Source organism: Rosa rugosa, chromosome 4 (genome assembly GCF_958449725.1).
Source record: "Rosa rugosa chromosome 4, drRosRugo1.1, whole genome shotgun sequence".
In the NCBI taxonomy this organism is placed as follows: Eukaryota; Viridiplantae; Streptophyta; class Magnoliopsida; order Rosales; family Rosaceae; genus Rosa; species Rosa rugosa.
Genome location: NC_084823.1, coordinates 31,846,882 through 31,857,373, shown reverse-complemented (window position 1 = coordinate 31,857,373; position 10,492 = coordinate 31,846,882). Strand labels below are relative to the sequence as shown.

The 10,492-nt window shown below is 38.6% G+C and overlaps 1 protein-coding gene across 3 annotated transcripts; it reads left to right on the top strand.

The window, feature by feature from the left end:
- The first annotated feature begins 3,666 nt into the window (after window positions 1-3,666).
- Window positions 3,667-10,471, top strand: LOC133742578 (uncharacterized). 3 transcript variants are annotated; one of them, XM_062170262.1, is made up of 6 exons: window positions 3,667-3,820; window positions 3,912-3,981; window positions 8,958-9,067; window positions 9,167-9,293; window positions 9,426-9,527; window positions 10,058-10,471. In XM_062170262.1, the coding sequence occupies exons 1-5, from the start codon at window positions 3,757-3,759 to the stop codon at window positions 9,508-9,510; spliced, it is 456 nt and encodes a 151-aa protein (XP_062026246.1). In that variant the 5' UTR covers window positions 3,667-3,756; the 3' UTR covers window positions 9,511-9,527; window positions 10,058-10,471. The 3 variants fall into 3 exon arrangements, with proteins under 3 accessions (XP_062026246.1, XP_062026245.1, XP_062026247.1); XM_062170261.1 differs by having other exon boundaries at window positions 9,997-10,471; XM_062170263.1 differs by having other exon boundaries at window positions 3,668-3,820; window positions 9,179-9,293; window positions 9,997-10,471.
- Window positions 10,472-10,492: the final 21 nt, after the last annotated feature.

The following is a 10,492-nucleotide window of genomic DNA, read 5'->3' as shown; positions in this document are numbered from 1 at the left end:
TTTCACGGACCTGAGAGAAAGCCTCTTCGGTCGAAGCTGACCCAGCTCTAATCGTAATTTTTGGTGAGCCGATGCTCAAATTCTATGCACATCCTCTCAATTCTAGCCTCATGTTTCCAGCAACGCCACCCTAATGAATACACCAGTGCCTGGAGTATTGTGGAAAAGAATTTGGAGAGCACAAGTTCCAGGGAAGATACAAATTTGTGTCTGGAGTGCCTGCCAAGATCTACTGCCTACAAAAGCAACATTACTTCGTAAGGGTTATGCTGGTGACACTGATTGCCTACTATTACCTGCAAGATTTGAGGATAGAGTGCACATTTTTTGTAAGTATCCTACAACTCAAATAATCTTATCATCTCCTCCTTTTAAGCTGCAAGCTAGTCTATTGCCAAGCCTAAAGTTCACCGAATGGATGCTGCAGCAAGTTATGAACCTAAAGCAAGATACTTTCAAGAAGTTGCTTATGATACTGTGGGCACTGTGGAAGAACAGAAACAATAAAGTTTGGAATGGATGTGCACAAGCATCTACTAATATTGTGTTAAGCTCCTTGACTTGGTTGGATGAGTTTAGAAAGGCAAGACAAGATGCTGCCAAGCCAAAAAAGAATGCAAAAGAAAACATGGAAGCCTGATCCCAAAAAGCAACAGAAGCTAAATATTGATGGTAGTTTTTCACTAAACCAGACAAAAGGTAGTCTAGGAGGAGTTCTGCCTGATGGGGGCGGTTGCTTTAAAGCTACTTTTGAGCAACCAGTACAACATGTTGCTAGTGGCAAACAGGTAGAGCTCCCAGCAATCAAAGAAGGCTTGCAACTTTTACAATCTTTGGAGGTGCAATCTGTGGTGTGGTAGAGTCTAACTGCCTTGAAGCTATGCTGGACATAGAAAATTAGAGGTATGAGGGAAAAAAAATTTCGTATCATGTATTGTGTCTAACTGCCTTGAGACTCCGGCTCATGTATCTAAAATTTAACACCTTTATTAATTTAGTGGCCTTATGAGGGAGAAAAATAGTTGGTGGCCTTATGGCTAAAAAAACATTCAAATATGCACTTATATGTAATTAACCCTTGTTTTAACATAAGGGAGTGCTAGGCTCACGCTCACTTCTCAGCTTGCCACGTGTGTGGAGGAGAGCTAATAGAAATTTGATCTTTCTATTTCCTTTCTTACCTTCTTTAAATTACAAAAAAAAATAAAAAATTAGAAGCTCTTTATCTCTCTCTCACCCGGTGACAACCCAACAATCTGCTTCCCCTCCAATCTTCTTTAGCGTCTCCATCGTAATCGTAATTACTAGAAGATTCACAACCACTTTCTTACTCGATAGCAGCACCTTTGGTGTTCCTCTCACGTCGTCTAAAATCCCCGACGGCAAAACGCTGTCGAGGTTGTCAATAAATGACCCGAGCAGATCGACCGCGCTCTCGGAGTCATCATTGTTGTTGTCGGTCTCAGGTTTTGGTTGACCCAAAACCAAAGACTCCGCCGCAAAGATAGTGGCGGCGGAGGCCATGAGATTCGACTACAAATTTGATTCAACTTTCAACAAAAAAAAATCCAATCACGAACTCAACACTAACCCCATCAGCAATTTCGCCACCACCTTTACTCCCAGTAGCCCACTTACAGATACATACACACTTGAACAAAACAAAACCCATTTTAGCTATTTATATATTCTTTCTTAATCTTACAGTGATTGGAGGTCTTATTGAAAACTCCTCCATAATCTTCAACAATCCCCTATATGCAACCAAATCAACCAATCTCAAAAACGATCCAACTATGAAACCGTGGAATTATTGCTCTGAAAATTCAATTTCATATATTTATATGTATATATATCAGGATTTTAAAGGCTTACACTGAATAGTTGAGTAAGCGGCATGAGAGAGAATTAGAACTCTGAAGATGCAGACCATGAAGCCCAAACTGAAACCCACTTTAGCTCTGATCTCAGGCTTGCTAGAGCTCTTGGATCTGAAGCCCAAACTACGGCTACAGCAGCTCCTGATCCACCATTAGATGCCCTTAAGAAAGAAACTCTAAATTTTTCGCAATTCAAAATTTCGTTTTAGAAAAATACCAAATTAGAATCGAGCTCTGAAATTCGGAGAGATCTAAAACCTTGAGTTGGGGGTGAGCGATTGGGTGGTCATCTTCTTGAAGAACGACATTCTTGGCCGGGTTGAAAACTAGGTTAGGGCGAGGTGGAAGAGGGCTAACCTGGTGGCCCAAACCACATTTTTTATGAGCTCTCCTCCACACACGTGGCAAATTGAGGAGTGTTGCTCATACACACTCAAAGTAAATGTGAGCCTAACACTCCTCTTTAACAGAATGAATAATTTTGACTTGATTTATCATTTACTGACCTAAGAAGGAATCATTTTCTCCAATGGTGGCCGGTGCCGGCCTCCTCTCTAAGTGGAATCCTTATATCCACGCGTTCCGATCTGCCCTCATCCCTCCGAGGCCTTTCAGTAAATCGAAGCCAATCTCTCTGTCGAAGGAGATCGATCGACCACAGCCCCTGGAATCCCGAGTGCTTGCCGGACTCCAACAGTGGCTGCTGGGTGGTGGCGTCCACTTTCGAAGCAGGGTGACAAGGGAGGATGTCACCTTTGAACCGGGGCGTGCCCGACCTCGCAGAGGGCGGCTCAAAGCAGTGGCTATGACGGCGTTTGTATCTGTGTCAGTCGGCCAAGCGGTGGTGCTTCGATGTGCAGAGGCGAAGGCCAATTGTTTCATGATCCGCTCAAGGGCTATGGTGGCGAGGGCGTGCTGGCTAGATAGTGTAGCAGCGGGTGATACTATGCCAGGTACGAGCGACATGGAGGTGGGACAGGGGCTCCGGCTGAAGGTCGCGGCGGCGACGGTGATGGCTCTGGAGGATGTGAGTCTGATTAGGATTGATGTGGAGCCGATGGTGGCAGAAAAGCATGCGGAAGTCGCCGTGGAAGTTGCCGGAAAGCAGTCGACGGTGGCCGTCTCGGTGGTGACCAGAGCAGTGGGGAGGTCTAACTCTAATCGGGTGCCCCGCCCAAATCTGAGGCACACTTGGGTGTCCAGAACAATTCTGAGGCCCAAACCAATTCTCAGGCCCAATGGGGGGTTCAAAGTTTTCATGAATATTGCTTGGATTTGGGCCAATTCGTGGACTAAAATGATAAGTTCTAGTTCTCTTGGGTTTCGTATTTGGGATCCCGGCGGCTTGATCCAACAAACTACTGCTACTTTCGACTTTTGTGGTATTAGCAAATCTTCTGGAGTAGTACTAAAGGAGGATTCAAGCTATTTATTATTGGCGGAGCACTGGTTGTTCAATGAGTGGACCTATCTCTATGTACCACCGTGGGTACTACCACATCTTCTTGTCTTATCCTTAGATGATAGCGGAAGGGTATGTAATGTCCACTTTGGCTTGAGGCTAGCACAATTTTCAAATCATTTGTTAATACTCCTAGAACTTTTCTGGATGTATTACAATACGATTGTAATCGACTCTTTGAGTCTTTCTATTATATGAAGATAATTCCCTTATTAAAAAAAAAAAAAGGAATCATTTTCTCATTTAACAATTCAAAAAGTAAAAAAGAGTTGGAGTGAAAAAACAAAGATTAACAGAAACAAAGAAAAGAAACGGTCCTACGCAAAGATAAATAAAAACACACTTTCATCTGGAAAATTCTTTAGTCAAACAGAGCATATTTGTTGCAACATTCGTCGAGTCTAAGCAGAGGAAATGGATTGGGGTTTTGTTCATAAAGCTTGGGACAAGTGGGCTTCTTTCAGTGTTGGCTCTTCAGGTCACTGCTCAACTCCTCAGCCTTTGTGTCTCTGTATTATACAAGTTTGTAATTAAATTCCGGTTTTCATGCATTGAACAATGGTGTATAGGTCAGCCGCTAAAAGCTGCTATACTCGTCAACTATGACCCAACTGGTCCGTCTCGCCTCTTGTCTACCATGTAAGTCCGATTCCATATAAACTTCACAACCTTTTTCCATTTTTTTCAGGGGGCGTTTAAATTTGGTGGGTTTGAGAAAATTTTCATATTCTTTGAACAAAATTGCACAATGTAATTTGATATTGGAATGTTAGAGTCAAAGGTTAAGGCTTGATGGTGTTGACAAGTGTAAGGTTTGGCTCTTTTGTGAGTTACTCTGTTGGTAGGAAGGCTTGAATTTGCGGGAGGCTCAAATCCGGTTATTTCTCCAAAATGAAACATTTGATGCTTGTGTAGGCATTTGGAAGCAGTATTGTAATTTGCATATCAGTCGCAAATGTTCAGTTCAATCATTGTTACTTTTCGTATACACCACATAGACACTGATATTTTCAGTTGTCTAGCGATTTCTTGGATTTGCGGAATTCCAATAGAACTTGTACAATGGCGGGTTAGGCAATGTTCTAGACTAAATTGGTTCTATTGATGTAAAGTTTGACTCTTTAATGGCAGAATGTCTTTAGTAATAGTTGTTCCCAAGTAGCATGAGCAGCAGTTGACTATTACCACTGCCATTTTTAGTTTCTTTGTTGCATGGGAAGAATGAGCCTTTGCTTCTGATGACCTTGGTGAGTGGGTGAGTTGTTCACTTACCTGAATAGGGTCTTTGGGTGATCAAGAATTCTGATGGCTTAGGTTGTGACCTTTATTGCCATTCTATGGTCTCCCAACCCAGTCCTACCTTTTTAATAAAAAAAGAGTGGGCGACTTGTTCTGAAAGATCAGGTTACTAGATCATTTGCTTTTGGTTATTCTATGTTAAGGAATTAACAGAAGGTGCAAATCTGCCGAGTCTGTTCTATCCATCTCTCTGAAAATTCACAAATGATAGTTTTAGGAGCCGTTTCTAACTTCTGTGTAACTTTCAAGAAAATTGTTTTTCTCCTCTTTCTTCCGGATATCAACATGGTTTCGAACTGCCTTCCTTGAATGCTCAATATCCTCTCCAACCGCCTTAAAGGTTTTGCCTTTCAAAATATGAACTTTTATGGTCCTGAGAAACAAATAATACTATTAAAAAATTTTGAGTTTAGATCCTTTTGGTCTGTTTATGTCAAAATGATCATTGGATATACTTTTTGGACACTTAATGTTTATGACAAAATGATCATTAGATATAGCGTCATGTTGTAAAATTTTATAGTTGAATCAAGTTGAGTTGTTAACTTGGTCATTATTCCCTCTCAAACATTTAGAGTTCCTCTTCCTTGAACTTGCTTTATATTTTCTGGTTGGATGCCAATCTCGATTACCTGAATCTTATTAAAATCTTCTAGCGGCTGGCTCCTATGGTTTTGAGACAATTATTCAAATTCTTGATCAGAATTTGTAGCTAAACCAGTTAATGGATTTAAAGATTCACTGCTTGTTGTCATTTTGCCCAACTTTAGTCAATCGATGAATCTTCTCTAATCATATTCAAGCTTGTGGGAAATATAGTTGGGTAATTTTGTATGGTGGACCAGTGGTGCTTGTGGTTGACCAAGCTATTCCACAGTCCAATTCATAATAATTGCGGAGAAACCACTACAGCCATTTTTGCTATATGTTAGACTTTGAGTTAGATGGAGGAAATGAATGTGGAGCTGTCTGAGATCGGCAAATTTTTCTAGTATTATAAATGGAAAAGAGGGACATTTTCTGCCGTTAGGGGTCTGTGGCATGGTTATCCTTAGTCACATTGTTTTTTCTATTCTTGAACTAGTGAAGATTTGTCTGTTGGGAGGGAAATCTAAAATTTGATGATGATACCATTTTTATTGTAAAGGACGACGAACAAAACTGGGCCTATTTAACTACGATTTTAGAAAGGTTTTGTTTGCTATCAAGGCTGATTATAGATACATATCACTGCCCTTTGTTAGGAATAAGTTCAGAAAGTGGCAACCTGGAGAGGTTGGCAGCAGAAGTTGGGTTGTGGGGGAGGGAGTTGACCTATAAAAGACTTGGGATTTCATTGCATGGTAATCCTAGGGTTGCCTACCCACTTATTACTTGTCTTTATTCTGAATCGCACTCAGTGTGGAGAAGACCACAAGGATCACCTTCTGGGTGGTAGAAAAATGGAGTCCCAACTTAGAAATAGAAGTTTTTAAATTATAACAGATTTTGAGGTTATTTCTGAGATAACAACAGAGGAAGCAGTCATCTGTCTATAGCTTTTCCTTTTGACCGGTAGGAAAAACCACGACAGCCATTTTACAAGGTGAGCAACAAGGACACAAATATAAAGCCTTTCAAGATGTTCATTTTTATATTATAATTTTGGTTTTTGTGACTGCTCAAGTGATTTGGCACATGCTGGCTAATCAAGTTGTATTCTTCAATTTGAAATGCTTATACAAAGATCTTAGATCACCTTTCTAGAAAGATTCAAGGGTTATGAAGTCGCCAACCAACTTTTGGTGAAGCATTGTGGCCCAAATCATTTGATTCAATGAAGAGTGTTCACTTCCCTATGAAGTGGCAAATCAACCTCTAAAAATAGAACTTATTCTGCCGAAATTACATTTCAGTTTTGGGAAGCTCTCAAGTTTGTGCTCTCTTGCCCTCACCCTCCTCTTACAGTCCTCACAATTCTTTGTTAACTTCCAACTATTTTATCTTAAAATAATCATATAGAAAATATTATACTGCAGAATATTTAGTTTCTTTGAGCAACATTGAAATTCTCCTCTGAGAATTAAGGATTGTGTGTTACTGTTTTTGTCTGAAGAACAAATGTTAATATTCTTACGAGTCTGCACTATCCTTCTCTGCTAATGTAGTGATATGCTACATTTATCGATCTTTTTGACAAAGTTGGCATTATAACTTCAGGTTGTCTCACTTCTGCATTTTAGCTTTGAGAAAATTGTTTCCTCATCCTTTTAGTCCAGATATCAATGTGGTTTTGAACTAGCTTGCTCGATTGATTCATATTCCATCCAACCCAGTTTAGGTTTACTCTTTGAGAATTATCCATCGCGTGCTCCTAAGAAGATAATTATACTATTACAAGCTTTGAATTCTGTATCCTTTTGTACCCTCTTTGGTGTGTTTGTGACGCAAACTGCATTATACCTATTTGTACCACTCAATTGATCAGACACGAATTCCTCTCGCAAAGTTTTAGATTTGAAAGCAACTATGTCTTTTTGCTCTCTCTCAAACTTGCTTTGTTTTTTGCTTTTATGTTGATTCAACTACCTGCCTCCGTATTAAATCTTCTAACATTTGGTTGTATAAATTTGAATCATTTGTCTGAACTCTATGGGAATTGGTAGCTAAATCAGTTGATAATTTTATATCTGCGTTGCTCGTTATTCCATTATCCCTACTTTATGGAAAAGAATTATCTCCAAGATTACTCAAGCTTGAATTTATTTTTTTAAGGTTATATATCTATATACTAATTGATAGGAAACAAAGAGTCACTAGAAAAGAGAATGAATGTAGTGGATTAAAAAAATCCACAAAACTTAGGACTGAGTTGGTAAACTTGGTTCTCATGCATTGAAAAATTGTTGGGTCACCCATTATGACCTGCTACACTGATCAACTATGACCCAACAGCAGCACGAACAGCCTTAAAGTACTGTTCCATGTCTCAAAAGTCTTCGATCCGTTTCGCTTGATTCACTGTCAAGCCACTGCTTACGGCCTTCTGTAGTATAGGCACTGTCTCAGTTGTTATCTACTTTTCAAGTCTGATTTAGATCATCACTAGCATTTGGTCTAGTATAAAGGCTCCAACTAAGGGTTGGTTGAGGTCTCAAGTTCAGCTCCCCCTCCCTTTTTGATAAAAGAAAAGTAAGATTCAGATTCAAACTTGATCCGCTTTTGGATTCTCATTGTTTTCTTTTGTTATGGAAACCAATTTGTTATTATTGATCATCTCATTTCTGTTCAAACAAGATTGCACAATGAGATTTGATATGATAATATTACTGTTTTTATTTTTATTTATTTATAATTTTTTATGGCTTTTGAGTTTCTTAGTAGCTTAGGGATAGTCCCCCTTTTGCTATTTTTTTAGATTCGATAGCTGTTGTTGTCAAGTGTCTTGGAGTTTCTGTTTGGTAGCCGCGTCTTTGTTATTTTGTGCTTATTTGGTTTTTCAGCTGTATCTTTTCATGCGTTTAGTGCATTCCTTATCAACGTTTTGTAGGACCTTTTTTTTTTTTTTGTTTCTGGTAATGTATTCAGCTTCCTATACAAAAAGAACATAATTACAGTGAAAGAGATTGATGCTTGATAATAGATAAAATAGAGAATTTGGACTCTTTCGTGAGTCAGTTCTGTGGTAAATAAGCCAATGAAGAAATCTTTACCACAGAGTGTCTTTCTGATGGATTTATATCAAGGCTCAAATTTAAATCATATGCTTGTATAGCAGTAGTAAGCAATATTCTAATTTGCAAGACTTGTTTATGGGAATGCAAAAGTTTCAAAGTTTTCTTTGAGCTTGTTCATTTTAAAAGGTCATTTCTTGTGTCTTTTCCGCTATTAGATTTACTTTTTGGTCATTGTTTTTGTAGCCTTTACATCTTTCCTTGATCTTGGTCCAGTGCTTAGGTTACACATTGTGTGAGAACATCCTAATTTTAAATTTGAAAATGTAGCATTTTCATCTTTTATATGTTTGATAGCTGTGCAAACCAGTCATGTAAACCTGTCCAACAAGAGTTGAACCAAGTGCAGTATGGACCAAAATTACATATTAGGAACGTAACAAACTGGGCTTGTGTGCCATTATTTTTACATTCAGCTTTACATATCATGTTTTGAACATTTTTCTTCTCGAAGATATAATGATTGGGGGAAATCACCCTTTCATCTTTGATTGCTTTCTGAATTCTCAGTATAGTTCAGCTGCAAAAAATTTCTTATAGGTGTCATGCTTGTCATTTTTTTTTTGGAGGCACTGTACCTGAAGGTTAATTGTAATCCTGCAGTGTCGAACAAGAAGGCATAAAAGTGAATGCCATTGAACTGAGCCAATTCATTGACTTCATCAAATGTGACAAGCTCCATACAGAGAGTTTCATTATTGGGCCCAACCAATGTAAGTTTTATCCTGTCAGTTTATGGTATCTACAGACGTTGTCTATAATGATTATAATGCTTTGTCAACTTCAATTACGGTAAAGTTTACCGGATCTAGTGTCATGGACAGATATTGTCACATCAATTCATGAGAATTGGTTCTGTGCAAGGTGCATGAACACATCAAAACCAGCTGGTGAAGGGGCTATCGTCATGCAAACAGCAACATTTATCTTGGTTGCACTGTAAGCCATACCATCTGTCTATAAGCACTGAAATAGGGAAATGTGATTGTATCATATATAAAATGGAAATTCAAACGTTGTATCTGTTTTGACTCATTAGTGGTTTTTGTGAACTGTAACTCATTTGTGCAGATATGATGGTTCTATTGGCTCAGCTTCTCGTGCTATGTTTGCTGTTGATCAGTTTGCGTGGCAATTAAATCGACGAAATCTATAACCTTGCCAAATACAGCTGTACGTTTTTAGTACCTTGATTTTGTCTTTATGAACTAATCTATTCTTAATGGTTTACTTGGCGCTATAGTGTGGCAACAACAATAGTAATAATGAATAACTTTTTAGCACTAATGAGCTATTTCTTTATTGATACATGAAATTTAAATCTTGGCATGAATTTTGACTTCCTGCTTTCATATTAAACTGATCTTTTAATATACCAGACTTACTTCCAGAAGTTACAAAATGATTGAGCATCGCTTCAACAAAAGCCAATACAGTTCCTACTTGAAACAAATTAGTCTGTGAATGCATCTGTGGTTTTGAAATTAAAATAGTTGATGGTGCCATGATCATATGTTATCATTTTTAACATTGGCTAGTGACTAAAAGCAAAGTCTGCATAAGTTTGAAGCAGCTGGATTTAGGCCTTTTATGAAAGCTCAAAAGTTTTACAACCTGAAATACTTGTTGCCTTTTTGCTCAGTTGAAAAGATAAAGATCTTATGGGGCGGGAAGAAGGCTAAAATTCTATGGGGATATGCTAGGTGCTTGGTGTTATTTGGGTCATTTGGCTGGACAGAATCAGAGATATATTTTTAGGACAAGGATGGGACTGAGTCTGACCAAGAGGATTCATGGGACAAAATTAAGTTCAGGAGTTCCCTACGGGCTGCGGATGCTTCTGAGCTCAGAGATTTCTCTTTCACAGATATTCTCAGGGACTGGAAGGTGACAGGGTGGCAGCTTACTAATTTGTCTAGAATAGAAGTTTTTCTTGTTCCAGGCAGTTTGCTTGCTTCTAGTTTCCAAGTCTTCTATTCGTGTGGATTTGTTGTTGTTCACTACTCTGAGATCTATCTTTATTCTAAGCACTAAAATCCTATTTCTTTTCAACAACAGCAAAACAAAATGATGTGGTTGTTTTTGCTATTGTTGTTATTACTTAAAAGGTTGCTAGACATGCTCGTTTTATAATTGGC

What these genes read in the sequence shown, in the direction of transcription:
- LOC133742578 (XM_062170262.1), top strand. Translation starts at nt 3,757, where the DNA reads ATGGATTGGGGTTTTGTTCATAAAGCTTGGGACAAGTGGGCTTCTTTC. An exon ending in CATTATTGGGCCCAACCAAT is followed by an intron (nt 9,068 to 9,166) that starts GTAAGTTTTATC and finishes TACCGGATCTAG; the next exon opens with TGTCATGGACAGATATTGTC. An exon ending in ACATTTATCTTGGTTGCACT is followed by an intron (nt 9,294 to 9,425) that starts GTAAGCCATACC and finishes TCATTTGTGCAG; the next exon opens with ATATGATGGTTCTATTGGCT.